At 39.4% G+C, this 18,488-nt stretch overlaps 1 protein-coding gene across 5 annotated transcripts in view; it reads left to right on the forward strand.

Moving 5' to 3' along the window:
• The window catches only part of Ntm (neurotrimin), a 960,133-nt gene that overhangs the window by 770,229 nt on the left and 171,416 nt on the right, over positions 1–18,488 (forward strand). For all 5 annotated transcript variants that reach the window (XM_048796170.1, XM_048796171.1, XM_048796172.1 and 2 more), the window contains one exon: positions 5,728–5,960. In XM_048796170.1, the coding sequence (XP_048652127.1) occupies positions 5,728–5,960 (233 nt within the window). The remainder of the gene's footprint in view (positions 1–5,727; positions 5,961–18,488) is intronic.

Here is an 18,488-nt window from a genome sequence, read left to right on the forward strand (position 1 = left end):
ATTGTACACTCTAAAAAATATCCAGCAGGGTCAAAATTAACACCATCAGTAGTGAGGGTGTTTTGCTATAAAGAACTAAGGCATTAGCTGGTATCAGAATTTTCATTGTATCCGTCTGAAACATCCTGGCTTGTTTGTTTCTTGGTTTCCTCGGAAAACACCTCCCTGAAAAAGCAGATGTGAAAGATGCATATGGGGTGAGTCCCAATCCCCTGGAGCTGAGTGTGGGTATTCCAAGCCATTCATGTAATATTTTGCTTTGAAAATTCAGGTGGGGCGGGGCACAAACCAAATGACCAGAAGAACCAAACTTAGGGGCAGCTGGAGCATTTCCGTGTGATAAGAGGTGATTGTGACCAGGTGCTGTGAAGGATGGAGGCACTTATTTTGCTGTGGTCTCAAGCGTGCTGCCTTTCAAAAGCTTTTAAAGGACCATTTGATAGAAGGAACAGTTGGATTGCACACTGTCTGGATCCATTATTGCCTTCAGATCTTCAGGCAGGTGCGATTAAGAAAGGCCAAGCTTGGATTTTTCTCTCCTTTCTTCAGTAATCTCACTCTTTATTTCAATACTCTCTTTGTCTGTAGAAGGTTACAAACAGATAATTTTGCTCCATTTTTCTTCTAATTCCCAGGTTCATGTCTCTCTTTTTTCTCCTCTCATCCTAAATCCAAAAGCATGGGCCTTGAGTTCATACTTCTGTGGTTTTATTTCTGCAGCATACATCCCAGGCTTCCTTAATAGTTTTGTGGTATTCCTCACTATATAAATGCAGCATGTGTAATAAAGCCACTTTCATCAGCAAGACATTAAGGATATAAAGGACTGCATTTTTAGAGATTTGGGACAATAGATGCAGTAGCTGAAAATTACAGTTGATACAGCATTCTCTACCATATTCTGTGTTCTGGTTCATGGCTAAACATGTGCTCATATGGCAGGATCCTCTTTTGGCCAACTGCACATGGCAGTTTTCATCATTAAAGAGAATGCATTGACAATTAATATGAGCAGGGGGGAGAATGCCCTCAATAATCCATGCTCAACTAGAATACATCTATTCACTAAGAGTTTCTAGAAGAAATTTCTCTAGAAGAAGAACAAGAAATACACATACACATATACATACATACACTGAGAAATTATATGTAGACTGAAATGGCAAATTAATGTCTCTTCAAGGCTTTCAGTCTGGATGCTCCAGGATGCTGAATAGGCTAGGCCAATTGCTGTCCATTGGGATCACATGCAGGAGGGACTGGTGGTGATAGAAAAGTCACTCAGAAGTGCCAAAGGCTGATGGCCAGTGACTGAGTGGCTGGCATTGAAGCTGGATAACCGAAAGCTACCAGAATGGAGGGGAGCTGGGAGATCCTGGGTCCAACCAGAATCCTTGGGCACACTAAGGTTGTTATTGGTTCCTTTTATCTTAGTTGTGTTGGGCAGGGAGGATGTTGAAGTGGAAAGGTGGTATGTATCAAGATTGTGGAAAAGGTGAGAGACTTTCAAAGTTTATTCTGGACCCTTCCCTCCCTTCTGTCTCCCATCTCTCTTCCTGGCCTGCATTCTGTCAACTTGGGACTGTTTCTCTGATATCTGAGAAGTAAACATCTCCATTTTTGTTCCCCTGTCATGGACAGAAAATTATGAAACCTTATTTACTCCTAGTTAATAATATATTTAATTTCCTTTTTGAAGAAGGTGAAATAAAATCATGTGTTTGAGGAGTCATTTGATAGAAGAACCATATGAAGGACAGTGTCTGAATAAAGGAACATGTTGGCTTAATTCCCCAATCCCAAATTTCTACCTAATCCCTATCCACCAAAGCACTTGCTCTGACTGAGAGAGCAATTATGCTCATTTTCACTTTTTTTTTTTCTTTAACCTAGGAGAAATGTCTCCTCTGCATTGTTATGGAGACTGGATAAATGAGACAGATAGATGGGGGCAGGTATGAGGAGGTGACCGGAGTTGGCTGCCAAGTTACCTTTGTGATCCATCTCTGCAGAAGCCAGCGTTAATTCCGTGGAGACTCAGCAAGACTGATATCCAGCAGTGACAGTTTGGACATCTAAACATGACCTTGGATGTGCCCAAAACCGCAGCTGAAGTTATGCCAGCTTTTCAGCGTAGTATATCACAGGGGCCGCATAACTGTGCTGGAAATTGGCTATGTTCTGAGCGCTAGTGTATCTGCAGAGGAACCTCTTTGGCTTTGTAATGCAATGCGGTGTGGTGGGAACACTTCTGTTTTAGTCGATTTTCAATAATTAGATGCTCACAAGAAAGCCCAGGACAGTCCTCATGTATTCCTCTTGAGGATGTGAGATGCCTGTGTTACAGCCATCAACAACAATTATTCACGTTACTTAGAGTCTGTTGGTCAGCATTTCCTGTACTATGGGCATTTAACTGGTATCTAGTTGGAGAAAAATAACTAGGAGTCTGCTTCTGTTTTCCCAGAACACATTGGGTACAGTGTAATGGGAAATTGTTTCCAACAAGAGTCATTTCCTATTGCCCATTCACTCTCCTCCTCTCATTTCACCAGGAACAAGATATCTAAGTTATTGGTTTTCAAAGTAGGAGTCTCCAGACCAGCAGCATCTATACCACTTGGGATTATATCAGAAATGCAGTTTCTTAGACCCCCCCCACCTCCTAACTACTGGATGAGAAAAGTGCAGGCAGGGACTCAGCAATGACTAATGCTTTCAGATCATCCAGGAGATGATGATTCAATTTGAATTTGAGAACCACCAATCTAGATGTTCTTTTAAGATCACATAAGGCCATTTAAGAATATCGAATTTGAAAAAAAAAGACCAACAGCATTGGTTATTCTTATTTCTACAGCTTAATATCAGTGTGATCATAATCAATACAGATGTTTCTTAGTCTCAGTCTCATCTGTAAATTGTCAACAGTAAGTGAACATGATCAAGTTTTTGAGATGCTAAAATTGCAGCTAATGGAATTGCATGGTAACCTAGCATATAGTAATTTGTGTTCAATAAAGTATTGGCCATAAATGTGAATTTTAACCAGTTCCTTTCTTGGACCCACATGCAAGTCAGAGCAACGAATGCTTGTTAACATAAATGGTGTCCCAGGTACATTACTAGTAAAGCAAGCTGTGGATTGTGTTGTTGCTCTTAAGGGATTTGAGATCAATGTCATTTCAAATCCATATTTCAGGAATGGCAGCCCAAGATGTAAGGGAAGGAACAGTGTCAAGAACCTCCTTCATTGTCTGACCTTCTCTCCACTTGTTCCCTCCCAGAATATAGTCCGGATATTATCATTAAAGCATAAAAGAAGGTTTTTAGTACACTCTAGGCCTCGCAATGTGCATTTGAGTTACCTGGAGATCTTATTAAAATGCAGATTCCAATTCAATTCCTCTGATGTAGGGCATGGGATTCTGTATTTCTAACAAGTTTCCAAGTGATATTGAGCCTGCTGTTTGCTGATCACACTTTTGCTATCTTGGTGCTTTGCAAATGCTAATGTACACAAAATTTATCTCCAGATAAATGCTTCTCAAGAAGCGATCCAGAGACCGACCATCTATACTGTTATCACCTGTGAGCTTCCTAAAGATACAGAATCCCAGATTCTACCTCAGATCTATGCACTCAGAATCCATATTTCATCAAGATTCCAAGGCAGTTCAATAGTATAAAGAAGTTTGAGGTGCATTCATAGCTAGATTTCCAACTGTGATTACTTGCAGTGGGACCAGCAATTAGTTTCATGTTCTACTCTTACCATCTTAAAACTCTTACTAATTCTTGAGCAAAGTTCTCCCCATTTTCCTTTTGCTCCAGGCTCCAATAAATTATGTAGGTGATCCAGGATACACTATTCAACATCAAACTTTAGTGAGTACATGGCCCAACTTGCCCATTATTATGAATTTGTATTTCTGGTTTCCCAGATTCTGAATCAGTAGACTAGTGGGAGATAGAGGTTAAGTGCCTCTCGTGATTCTGACATAAGTGTGTTACACCCTTTTCCAGAAATAGTCTCCTTATCTTTCCCCAGTAGATCTTCCACCATTTTCATGCTGTATGTTTTACTGACATCAGAGACAATGCATCTCTTCTGAATATCTAGAAAATTCAATAAGCAGCTCAAAACTTGCTGGATACCAGAGCAAAGGTTTTTTTTTTTTTTTTTTTTTCCTGGTTGAGCAATTTTCCCTGCAGGAGCTCTCAGCAAAACGTCCACCTGCACCTGAGTGGTCCTTCCATAGTGGTGTGACATTTACACAAGTAAAGTGGAAAGGATGCATAATACAGGATGTCTCATCTCGAGAGGGAACAACTGCCTGAGGAAACTAGAAATAGCAATGTGAAGGTGCTCAGTATTAGCTCTTAGATTTTTTTTTTTTTACTTATGACAGATCGTTTTGAGAATAAAACAGAAGAAAAACCCCTCCCTACTAAAAATTAAGCTTTGTGCCTTATGAGGAATACTCAGAACCAGAAATACAAAACACTGACTGAGAGATAGATCTGACTCCATTATTTCCATGCTTTTACCTTGGGCAAGACCCAGATCATTTGGAAACTCCAAAGTCCTGGTCTCTCAACAGAGAATGGGTGAGAGCATCTACCTCACAGATACGCAGGAATCAAATGAGACAGTGTAAATGTAAAAGTGCTTTGTATACTGCAATAGAATGTATAAATTTGAGGCATCATTATATGTACTGTGTAACATTGCTATTTCCAGCATTATGGTTAGGATCAGGATGCTGTATTTGTGAATTTGCCCTAAGGCCATAGAATATGTGTGGTATAGCAAGAGAGGGGAATGAATTCAGACAGAAAGACATGATGAGGACTTGGTGAGATCTCTGGAAAATTTTAAAGTGTAGAAAAGAGAAGGAAGCTTCCACAATTTGAGGACTCCAGATGCAAAAATAAAAGAAAAGGAATCTATTTTTATATGTGCAAACAGTTTTGAGATTTGGGAAAATGCCTTTAGTCTAGCAATAATTGAACATTTCTGCCCCTGGGTGTAATGAAGATAAATAGCAATGGTGGTGGTCCATATTTAGTTTTGACTTCAGAAGCCTTCTGTCAGAATTTGCTATTCTGAGATGCATGGAATAATGGTTAGTAGTTAAAAGCTGGGTTTCTGATCTAGCACATATTATCCATATGAATTGGAGAGTTATTCAGTCGCTCTGTTCCTCAATTCCTTCGCCAAGAGAATATATACCATAGAGTGGTTGTAAGCATTGTATAAATTAGTACACTCAAAACACCTAGACAGTAATTAGAGTGATTATAAGCATCCACAGCATGGAAATCCTTGGGCCAAGGGAAGGCCAATAGTGCTAAAGGATCCAGCCATTCTGAGTATGCAAGATACCTCCAGGTTATAACTGAGAAGTTGTTTGAAGCAATCCTTTGCCCAGATAATTTCAGAGGCACTGAACTCCTTTGGACCTGCAAGTCTAAGACAACCAATATTCTGAGATTTTAATCCCAAAAGGCCTTGGCTACTGTGTTTCAGAAAGTTCACCAATAACAGATCAAAAAAGTAAATGTGTGTGTGTATACACACACACACACACACACACACATACACAGACATAAGGGGGGAAGATAAGGCTGAATAATAATCCTAGCCTTGCCATGACAACCCCACTCTAATGGCTCCTGTTTACTCCCTGATCTTTTGACTTACCTGTCTTGTCTTATCTTCAGGTGCACGATTGACAACCGGGTTACCCGGGTGGCCTGGCTAAACCGCAGCACCATCCTCTACGCTGGGAATGACAAGTGGTGCCTGGATCCTCGTGTGGTCCTCCTGAGCAACACCCAAACTCAGTACAGCATCGAGATCCAGAATGTAGATGTGTATGACGAGGGCCCATACACCTGCTCTGTGCAAACAGACAACCACCCAAAGACCTCTCGGGTCCACCTCATTGTACAAGGTGGGTGAAGCTTGGCTGGGAGGTCAGAATGGATGGCAAGGAAAGCCTGTATATTAATGACTTTTTCATTGACCTTAATAGAGATGTATTCTTTTTATCCTACCCAGTGAGGACATCTTTCTGTCATTTTGCTTTTAGAAGCTGAATTTTGCAATCATTTGCCCATTGAATAGAACTTTTGTTTTCATTTTTGCTTTCATTCCAGAATATATTTTCATAGAAATTATCCTCTAATTATTGCTTTCCTTGTTTTTTTCTCCCCTAAGCATTTTTTTTTTAATGTTTCATCCAGCTCCAAGATTGCTTTATGTTAAGACTGGCGTTAAAGTGTTCTTTTGGTGCTACACATATTCCATAGCCTAGACCAGCCTTGACACAAAGCAAAGCCATCAAGGAGGCTCAGGGATCTTCCCTCAAGTGCATCCTTCCCAACCAGCCCCTTTGTTTCCGGTTTGCTTGCATTTTCTCTCATGCCTCAACCTTGGGTTTTGATTTGTCACTTCTCTTCTAAAATCTATCAGATTCATTATGTTTTTGTTACAGCTTGGCTGTCCTTCCCTTCTGCACTTTTGAGGACTCGTTTGTTTGTTTGGGTTCTTTTGTTGCTGCAGTTCATTTGGAGTTTGTCTCTGTGTATGTTTCTCTGCATTATGCTCTTTTGCTCAGAACTTGGGACAAAGCAGAACTGGTCCCGGAGCATTCAGATAATGCAGGCTGTGGATGCATTCCTAGTCGGTAAGAGCTTAGAGTCACAATGGGCTGCTTTCTGGCTGTGAGAACTGGATCAAGTTATCATTGTGCCTCACAGGTCTTTTTCTGTATAATGGGGTCAATGTGTGGAGCAGGGGTGAGGATTAAATTTTACATGTACAGCACATAAAACACTTAGGAGAAGGCCTGGCCCATAGAAAGGCTACTTATGTGTTAGCTGTTGTGCTATTTAAAAAGTTCTTTTTTTTTTCTTTCTATTTTTGAATGCTGTTGTCATTTTTTAAACTTTTTAGATCGGTTTTACTGTGGATTAAAAACATTTTATTATCTCAGAAGCTAAAGCCCCCAAGCAATTAAATGCCAGCTGCTCTGTTGGCGTTTCTTCATCCAGCCAGGTGCAATGAACTCCTTCCTTTCCTGGAGGTTCCTGAAGCTGACCCTTCCTGTCAGCATCCTTGAGAGAAGGGTAGAGCTTTGGGAGGACTGGCTATAGGAAAATGGGAAAGAGCATGGTTCAAGAAGGTAAAGCTCAACAAACTGGAAGAATCAGGGGAAAGCTAGCTATGAGAATGGAGGAGACAGCAAAACTTGCCTTGCGAATCCAAACTGTGAAAAGCAAGATAGGGTGAGCTGTAATAATAGGAGGACAGGCTAGAATGAGTGGAACATCAGGCCTTGCTTGGTAAGAGATGATGCCAGTTTGACATTGGAAGCTCTCACGTTGTGGCAGAGTGTGCTCACAAAAATTTTTTTTGTGTGTGTGTGATTTTTTTCCCTCACTATTTTTTTTTCACCAAAGAAATCATAATGTTTTCTTTATTTTATTGGTTCTATAAATGAATAAGTCTTTTTCAAGCTGCTACATGCAAATTGCATTTTGTTAAATAGAATTGCATAAAAGGTATTAAAGTATGTTATCCATACCAGGGTAGGAATTGTTACATGATATTGTTGTTTCAATGTCTGTCTGTTTTAATATAAATACATTTTTATGGTAGACAAAATAAAGAATCACCAAACTATGGGAAGGTTTGGCAAATGTTCCAGTGGCACCTTCTGTAATTTCCACTAGACTGTGCTTTTTGAAGTCATTCCTAGGGCAGAATATCTAGTAATGGTAATGAAAGAGTAGGAACTACGAACAGGAATTTGCTTAGGAAGCAGAACATTTATGGATAGAGGAAAGGAAGGAATTATGAAAAATGCTAATGTCTCCTTTAAAACAAGACACTGTGGTTTATGGCAGAGTTTTTTTTTTTTTTTTTTTTTTTCCCCTTAAGTCACCCTCTGTACACACCCACACACTCCTGCCCTAATACTTGGTTGAATGTCTTATACAAATTGAACATGTAATAAATGCTTTTTGAAGAAAATGGCTGGAATTATAGTGTGAAGATCTTACATGGGCTCCAGAAGAGAAGGTAGAGTACCTGGGAGATGGGATGATGGGAGGGGTGAGGGAATGTACTCTACATCCATCTTCACTCACGTCCAAGCTAATGGAAAATGTCTAATCCACATCTTGATGTTTACATCTGTGACTTGGCTAGGTGCCCTCTTAGCATGACACACCACCTCAAGTATTGGAATCTCATCTTGGGCTAATTTTCGAATGCTGATGGGCGTATTGATCTGGAAACAAACTGGGTTAAAAAAGGCATTGGTTTTGTACACAGACTCAGCCCAAGCTAATCCGCTGTCAATATGCCTGGACTGAGTTTTATTGACACTTTAATGAATAGAGGACCATAGCTTTTCCAGAGTCAACCTGTCCCCCTTCTTCAAAGCAATCAGACAAACTAAATAGAACCAGACTCCTCTGTTTCTGTATTGGAAAGAAGATACACTACCATCTAGGATTTTAAAAAGAAATATATTTATCTTGGGATCATTTATTATACTGAACAGAAACCCTAATTCCCCTAGCAGAAGCTGGCTGTCTAGATTTAAGTTGCTTTTCAATCCTGAACAGAACCCTGCTGGAATGCAAGTCAGATATATTAAGTTTTCAAAATGTTATTGTAATCATTAAAGAAAAAAATATAAAAGCAGCAACAGAAGAGAACTAACCTGATACTCTGCCTAGGTGTATGTGTATTTATGTCTGTGTAGTCGATATTATATATAAATAAACCCATATAGAAGGAAGGCAATGGCGTTTTCATAGTATTGTGCAATTTATTTCAGGTTTAGGACTATGACTATCAAATATCCCACCTACCCATTAGTTCTTTGTATTAGATCCTCTGTCTTTATGGATGTGATTCAATATGTGTGACTCCTACAGTTTTGACACCATCTGTTCATCTACCTGAAAAGCTGACTGCCAGTCTTTGTGCATGAGATTATTCATTCACATAATAATAGATAATTGGGAAAAAACAATCCTGGTAACTAGTTCCTTGGTCCAGCACTTAGCATATAAGGATGGATAAAAAGCTGCTTGTGAAAAGTTAGTTCACCTTTGTGTAGAGAATATGGACTCGTGTAACATTTGGCCCAATCACTCCCATGAAGCTAGCTTCTGGAAGTATAGATGCTATTATCTAATCAATTCTTCAAACACTCCTGGAAACAGTTGGAATATGGATCCTTTTACTCCTCTGGTATTTGATTAGCCACTTAAAAACCTTCATAAATGATCTATTCAAAAATCCAACTGGCCCATTTATATGGCAGCCAAAATCCCCAGTGCTTCTCAATACTCATCACTTAGCTCAAGCTCCATGTGAGGGTCTAGAGGCTGTCCTTACTTCGTGTTTTCTAGAGCTTCAGCAGTAACCACCCTCTTCAGTCCTTCCAACTCTCAGGATATGCTTTCCTGTGGCAAATTCTAGATCTAGATTTTGTGCTTTGTTCTCTGGGATGTTTTTTAAGAGTCATATAGCAGCAGGTTTTAGCAAAAGAAAAGAAAATTGCTCTCTTTTTTTTTTTTTCTTTTTAACCTTCCACTTCTTTTTAAAAGGAATTTGTCTCATTCTTTTTAAAAATGTCTACCTGTTGTAGCTTGGGTATTTTCAAAGCTTTTTTAAGAGATAGTTCTGTTGTTGCCTAAATTCTCTTAATCCTTACATCTTCTCATGGTGAAGGATATAGGGCAGTTTACAAAACAGTAGTGGTCAAGTGCTGGAAATATGAGTGGGTTCAGTTTGGCTTAGACTAGAGGTGAGAATCTTATTTTTTATTAGTTGTTCAAAACATTACATAGCTCTTGACATATCATATTTCGTACATTTGATTCAAGTGGGTTATGAACTCCCATTTTTCCCCCGTATACAGATTGCAGAATCATATCGGTTACACATCCATGTTTTTACATACTAGTGTCTGTTGTATTCTGTGCAGGCAATGGACAGTATAGGTAGTTGCAGGAACAAATATTAAGCACAGCCATAGAGAGAACCAGGCATAGTAAGGATGTAGATCAAAGCCCATTAGTCCAAGGATGAGATTCCAAATGAATTGGAGAAAGAGAGCATCTGGCCAGGGACATAGGTCCAAACTTCAGGAAGATGAGCGTGGTGCTTCTAAGCTTCACTGTGTAGAATCAACCTTGGGGAAGGAACACTGAAAAGAAGCAGCCTCGCATCTGGAGACAGAATCCAGGCAATCACATGGGCAAGCTGTCCCCTTGGGTGAGCTAGGAATAAGAGCCATCCTTGTAAGGAGGGTAGTATGAAAGGGTGGTAGAAGAGAAGGCAGCAGGAAGGGAAGGGGTAGATTAGGAAGAGAATTGAGCTAAGTAGTTACCTGCCACAGTGGCTATTTAAAATTAAATTTAGACAGCTAAAATTGAATCTTTAACATTTACTGCCTCAGTCACACTAATCATATTTCCTGAACTTCAGTAGCCTCATGCAATCAGTGGCTATTGCCTTAGTGAGGTCAGATATATAATATTTATATGAATTTTCATTAAAGAAAATTTTATGGGACAGTGCTAAGATGGTCACCAGTATGACCATCTGGTGTTAAAGCCAAAATGGTTTTTCATTCTTGAAAGAACCAGGTATTTAAATCAGCAGTTTGCTGCTATAACCAAAAAACCTGACAAGAACAGCTTTATAAAAGGAAAAGTTTATTTGGTAAACATGGTTTCAGAGGTCTCAGTCCATAGACTGTTGGCTGCATTGCTCTGGACCCAAGATAATGCAGAACATCATGGAAGAAAAGTACAAAGGAAAAAAGCAACTCAGAAAATGGCCCCCAGGATTCAGAGAGAGAGTGTTCTGCTCAGCAGGGACAAAATATATACCCCAAAGGCACATCCCTTCTGACCCACCTTTTCCAGTCTCACCTTATCTGCCTGTAGTTATCACCCAGTTAATCCATTCAACTGGATTAACACACTGATTAGGTTAAGACTTTCTCAAACCTAATTAATTTCACCTCCAAACTTTCTACATTGTCAAACACATAAGCTTTGGAGGATACCCCATATCTAAACCATAATACCTTAAATGAGAATGAAATTTTTTTAGAATGGTGATAAGAAAAGATGGTGGGTGAGCCTTAAAAAGCAGAAGAGAATTGTTGAAAAATATGGAATACTATAGAGCCTTTCTTAGGTAGGTCAAAGAAGATGGTCTAGAGATTAAAGATGCAAACGAAGGAGAGGCTGAGCTTGGGGACTGGTGGCATGGGAGAGGAATCTGGCAGGGCTCTGAGAGTTCTACTATGGAGCCCTGTGAGAGGTTGACAGCAATATATCTAAAGCATCACATGGTCAGAGGTCTTTAGTTCCTGACTTGAAGATGCCTTAAATGCACCATTCAAAATATGAAAGTAAGAAACAACAACCCAGACAGTTAGACAGCTAGAACATAATCTTTAAATCTGAGTGAGGTCCACCTACAATTTATTAAAATGTGGTTCTAATGATTTCCATCCCTTTAACCTTAGAGTTTTATGCTTTATGAGCATAATTAATATGTGACTCCTGCTGTAATCTAACTGAATCTTTTAGGCCTTTCACCCTCTTGATCTTGCTATCCAACCACAACCAAGGTTTTTTTTTTTTTTTAACATATAAAATGTCCATTTCCCTGTCTTCAGTGTTTTTTGTAGAAGCCAGATTTTGGAAAACACTGAGTAGGTAAAATACTCAATGAGACTGAATTGGGTGCCAAATTATGTGCAGACTGAGAATAGTTCTCAAAAGAGCTATTTGTATTTCTAAAAATCTGAGAGCATTGTATGGCAACATTGTGATGTGGTAGTGTACAAGTATTAGAAAAAGGTACCCTTTATCCAAGCTTAGAAAGCTGAGTTCTCCGCCTGGACCTGAGTACCTGTGGGACTTCAATCTCACTTAGAGAAACATTTGCATGACAGAAGACAGTAGAATGCAGAACTTATAAAAACAGAGATATTAGTGTGAAAATAATAAAAAAAAATGCTTTTGGCCTCTTTATCAGTTTCCCAGGCACTATCTGGGTTTTTCTTTTGTCATTGAAGCATCTAATCACCCCCCTCCCTTTTGTTTGGTGAAATGAGTTTTCCTATTTCTTTCTAGGCAGAATTAATCTGAAAATCCCTGCTATTGTTTGATAGTTAATTACCTGCCTTTGGAGTCAAACAACTCTGAAGCTCAGGTGAAAGGGGGAAACACAAATGTCTTCAGAATGATACTAGAATGAGGGGCAGGAGCCAGGACACTTATTCCCTGTGATAGTGGAATCCTGGGGAGAAAGGGACTAAGATGGGGAGGCAGCCAGCCTCTGCAGATGACTCACAAACAATGGAGTTTTGGCTATATCAGTTCTTCATTTACTTTGTATTGTCTCACTGCTCTTATCCCTCTCCTCCTACCTGCCTGACATACACAGTGGTGTTGCTTCCCAATCTTGAATAATTAATTGACCTTGTTAAGCTGAACTCATAATTAACAGGAACAGCAACTTTTAATTTCTACATACTTCTGCACCATAGATTTCCCCCTCACCCTGAACAAAAGGGAAGTTGAAACCCAACATATCCAAGGGAACTATGTGATATAATGCCGCCTTACTTTGAAAGTGAAGATTTCTGTCTCTCCAGACTCATCCCTGAAAAGAAGGCACCACATCCTCCTGGCTCTACAAGGCTCCTGGAGAGCTGGGAAGACCTTTGCTCTGACAATTTTCATTCAGTCTGACTAAATCTCTGGTGGAAGAAAACATCACTATCTCATTCAGAATAGACAGAGTCACCTTCTGAGTATACTTTAATTTCCTGAGTTTCAGTAGTCTGGTGATAAGCAGAGGAGAACACTTGCCATCCCAAACTGCTTCCCAATGGCCTCTTTACTTCCTGCCCTGTTTAAGAAGTAGATGAAAATGCACATTTATTTGGTCTGGTCATACGACTCTGCATCTAAATTTGGTACAATTTTGAAAAGGTAGGGAAATTAAATTCAACTACAAAATTAAAGTGCTCCTTAAAGTACCCTGGAGAATGGCAAAGAAGTAGGGCATTTACCTGCAATTAATTTACACAATTTAGACAGCATGCAGATGAGGCGACTCAGCTCTACCTGGTGAGTTTTTAAATTTCTTGAAGCAGCTACTGACAATGAAGGGACATTTATCAGAAAGCCGAGACCAAGGCTAATGTTTCAATAAACCCACTTAGATCTTTCTTCTAAGCCAAACAGGACAGTGTACATAAATACTAAAACAATCTTAGTGAAATGCTATAGTAAAAGTCATACTGGTTTAATTTATGGTATTTCCTGTGCCTTCTGGTATGTTGGGGAGGGGTTATCCCTCATGTTTTCTAAGCAGTTTGAGAAATTTGGCATCTGCCTTCAGGTGCCTCCTGGTCAGAACAGTAAATAAAATAAGGTTCCTCTATCCAAGTCCTTCAGGCCACTTATGGTTCTAACAAAGAGAAAGTTCAGGTGACCCTTACTGCCTCACAACACTTACATAACTCTGCAGCAACAGCTCTCCACGTACGCAGTTAGGGCTCCCTAAGGAAATTCTATAAGCAATCACCAAATGCCTACCCTTTTAGTGGTTTTCCTCAGGGTATCTGAGCTGCCTCTGAGCTATCTCAGATTCCAATACTAGAGGCTGGAAAAAAGTATCTCAGTTTCCTTCTGGATCTTGATTCCTTCTGCAGCTTCCAAGTGAGACAGGCTATCACTTTACTTGGGGAAAGGACAAACATCAGATCCTGAATTTACAAGATATATTCCTACAGCCTCCCATTGCTGTATCAGAGATGCAGAACTATTCAAACTGAACTTGAAGAAAACATTCTTATTTAAGGGTCGTATGAGATCTTTTATTGGACTCCTTTTGATGGAAAATTCTAGAATGTGTCTTCATTTATCATATCCTCAAAGGTTTTAGCATGTTTCCCATGGGACATATACACAGGGATATCCAAGTGAGCATCATTGATCCCAGGACTATTACTACTACAAAAAGACTCTTGGATAAGCAAAAGACTGACACAGGCCACCCTTCTTTAGAAAGCTAAAATACTTAGCTCCATGGGCTGGCAAAGCTCTCAGTCCATCTATTTTTGAATTGAGGATTGTCAGATGACACCTTTAAATTCTGTTCAACAGAATGTTTTAAGCCAGGTGCTATGAGCACAAGATTCAGACAGAGTTACTGTCCTATTTAGTAGAGGAAACCATAGTACTTGTAAGGAGCAGTCTTATAAGTTAGCAAGGATTAGAATGATTATGCATAAAATGTGATGAGTACCCTGAGAGGGAGTAAATGAATTTGTCTATAGGATAAAACAAAACTATAAGATTATATTGCATGAGGGTGTTAATTGTGAGTTGGGAGTTTTGGGGACTCTGGGGAAGATGTGACATCCCAGACTGGAGCAATAGCATGTGCAGAGCTTGAAAATCTGACTGTATGTTATCATTGGAGGAGGAGTGGAAATGCTACAGGGATCACAGCACAGGGTTCCTGGTTTGAAATAACTGGACATAAAGCTAGAAAGCTTAGTTATATGTCAATTTTGGATAAAGCCATGCAAGTTTTCAATCTAGACTTGGTTTTCCATATTTGGCAAAAATGGCTTTCCGTTCCTTAAGAAAACTTACATTAAATTGTTTTGGCAATTGACAGATATCCAAATGTCTGTCAGTGGAATAGCTCATGACAAGCACCTGGGTTACTAAGCCTTGTGTGGAAGGAAGAAGTCTCAGGAGGAAAAACATAACTAATCCCCATTGGATCTATGTCCCTTGCATGGTTAAGACATAAAGGGCAAGGATTGCCATAGAGCTTTCTACCAGTTAAGTCAATTTTTGAAAGCACTAAATGTTTGTTTACAGTTGTAGTTACAATCATAACTTTTTCACCATAGCCTGATAAAAATAATATTCATTGTATACCCGCAAATTTAGTACATAATATTGGGTTTTGCTGTGTCGTCATGATGATCATGCCCAAGAGGATGAGGATGCTGCCAAGGATTAAGTGACAGCCACAGGAAGGGATTCCTAGACCTTAGGTCCCAGTAGCCACCTTCTCCTCTTACCCGAGAGACAATACATAGATGAGGGAAGACGCCATGTTTCAGATGTCTGCCTTCAGATGTCACCATTTAGAGGCTATATTAAGACATATTCCTATTGGATGTGGTCTGTGGTAAATTATTGTCTAGCATTGGTAGGAAATCTCACTGGTGTCTATTGGAGTTCAGCTCCATGATACAATGCTTTGAGAGTTGTCAGAGATCCACATTTTGCTTTTGGTCTTCATGTTATTTGAGAAGGAATTTATTGATTTAAAATTAGGACAGTTTAATTTGGTGGCATGTTTTCTTTATGTCTCAATTATATATTCATGTCTTTGTGGTAAACTCAGCTGGTGGGGGATTAAGAATTCAAAATAGAGGATTTTCTCTTGGCAAGTAGTGCTTTCTACTGTGATTAATTGGAAGTCTGCACAATGAACCCTGCATTGCCTCCATTGGGGATTGAATAGCTTAGTTGAAAAGAAGTAAATTTCAGGATTTAGGAGTCTTGGGTTCCAGTCTGAATTTTGACAATAATTACCTAGGAAAATGACCTACTTCTTTAAACTATCCTGAATAAACATACTTTGTAGAAATGTTTCAATATATCCCTTAATCTGATTTGGAGAAAGGTGCCCAATGGATGCAAGGAAGCAAAGCATGACTGTATATTAACATCTTTCAGTTTTGTAATCATTTACTAGTGATAAAGGTTTGCAGGATCTTACTTCTGTTTGTCCTAGTCTAGCTTCTTTAATCAGAGCCAATCCTTTGTACCGATAATCCATACGCAGTCTGCTACTGGCAGGAGTCCCTGTGCCCAAGAGTTTGCCTGAATTACATCTGTTTTCCCCAGCCTGAACTCCCCTAAAGTTTTCCTGGTTTTCTGAGGTCTGACTTTGTGATGTCCTGTAGCTCTGTCTCCGCCATGCCCTTACTTCTCATCAATCTGCTTGCGCATGTTTTATGGTGGTTTTATAGGCCTAAAGCCTGGGCTTTAGAGAGGGGGCTTCTGACCTCACATTGTCCCTTATTGTAAGGGTACACGTTAGCCAAGCTCTTTATTCCAATTGAGGAAAGGAAGATCAGAAATTGAGATTATTTTTCTCTCACATATACATAGGCTATGATGTGTCCTATACTAAAATAAAGTTGGAAGAGATATGAAGACAAATAAGACTGGTGCCTGTGATCTGGATATATAATGGGGGTGGGGACAGCAATAAAAGGACAAAAGGGGAGCTGCTAGGATGTAGCCATTCATGGGAATCCTGGAGCTAAGAGAGATGACTGCCCTAAATTTGGGAGCAAGGATTCCCTATCTCAGAAGGTAAAAAGTCTTTTGAAATAAATAATCTGGCATTTCAGCTCCAAACTATTAAAGTGAAAATGAAATAAGTGAACTGCTCACATCCACTTTACTACTCTCACTCATTCTTTCTGAACGTGCAGCCAAACTAGACTTTCAAACATGATGGACCCTCTAGGTCTTTTCCTTACTTAGATCAAGAGAGCCAGTTCTTATCAAGCAGTTGATTAGCCCAGGGGTCTGAATCCAGGGAACCTCCTTTCTTGACTCCTGTCATGTCCCTGACTAATTATTTTTTGTCTTAGTTTATTTTACTATTCTTGCTCTTTCTGGTCACAGACCCATTATATATATTGCCTCTCTTCCTGAAATTCTTTTCCTCTTTTCATTCAACTCACCCTGTTTATCCTTCACACATTATCTCAAATGCCTCTTCCATAGAAAGCCTTTCCCAGACCTGCTGACTTGGGTTAACCCCTGCCCTCTACCTCTTCCAAGAGCTAAAGCTCTGTCCTTGCTGGTTCCTGCCATAGGGAAAATTGTGCATCTGTTTGTGTGATTAATAGATTATTATATATACTTTCCTGAGGGAAGGAGATATATCTCCTTTGTATTCTGTACCCAGAGCCTGGAACTTAATAGGAGTTCAGGGACTATTTGTTGGGTAATGAATTAATCTATAAAGTTTCTTTTAAAAATAATTAAAGTTGTTCACTGTGTTTTTGTTCAGTAATGATTGTAGTAGACTGGAAAATGGCCAAGCAAAGATAGAAGATCCTAATCCCAAAGAAATGAGAATAGGCCTTGTATAAGAGTGTCTTTGCAGATGTAATTAAATTACAAGTTTAAGATGAGATTTGCCGCAGTCCGGCTGCAGCAAAATAACCGGGGGGTGACGAATAACTTGTGTACGTTGATACAGCAGGAGTAGGAGCCGTTTATTGCAGGACAGGAGCAGTATTTATATATTCCACACAGCTTATCTAATTAGCATAAACTAGATACATCAGTCAACCAATCAGGAATCTCTACACCTAATGGCTCGGTTTTGTTACTTCTCAAACCACTCCCTCTGACATTTTGCCAGGCACCATCCAGACTTGTTTACGAACTTTAACATTCCCCTGCAAAATGCCAGGTGTTATTTTGACTTGTTTACAGACTCTAACAGAGATTATTTTGGACCCTAAATACAGTCCTATGTGTACTCTGAGAGTTAGGGGCGGTTTATCAGAGACATACACAGAAGAGAAAGCAAATGAAGATTTAATAATTTTGGTCTTGAAGATTGGAGTGATGTGGTCCTGAACCAAGGGATGTCAGCAGCCACCAAAAGCTGGAGGAATCATGGCAAAGAATTTTCTCTATGGCTTCCAGAGGAAGCATTGATGCCTTGATTTCAGCCCAGTGGAAGTGATTTGGACCTATGGCCTCCAAAACTATGGAAGAATAGAGATCTGTTGTTTAAACATAAAATCTGTAGAAATTTGTTATAGCAGCAACATAAAACTTACACGTACACTGATTTTAATATTTCACATCCTTTATGGCTGAAAGTAGAGAAAACCCTGGTATTCTTAATCTCCCAGAAATTTAAATTTGTCTCTGTGACAGTTAGACTCATCTTTGGAGCAGACTGATTTTCTTAACATTCAGTCCTTCATATCTTTGAGTTCCTCAGTTCCATATCCACAAATTTCACCAACCCTGTATCATAAAAGATGGAGTGTATGACTTCACAGGCCAGGCCTGTATAAACAAGGCAGCTTTCAACCTTCATCACTTAGATTGCTTGCTCTAGGAAAGTGATCAGCAAATTAGGGCCTTTGGGTCAAATCCAGTTTATTTTGTTAGGACTTATAAGCTAGGATTTATAAGCTAGGATTGTTCTGTTTTATATTTTTAGAATATGGTTAAAAAAAGAAGAAGAATATGTTAGAGACTTGATGTAGCCAACAATGCTGAAAATAGTTGCTCTCTAGCCATTTATTAAAAAAAAAAATTGCAGCTTCTGTTCTGGCAATTCCAACTGCCTT

Source organism: Marmota marmota, unplaced genomic scaffold, assembly GCF_001458135.2.
Source record: "Marmota marmota marmota unplaced genomic scaffold, marMar, whole genome shotgun sequence".
NCBI classification, from domain to species: domain Eukaryota; kingdom Metazoa; phylum Chordata; class Mammalia; order Rodentia; family Sciuridae; genus Marmota; species Marmota marmota.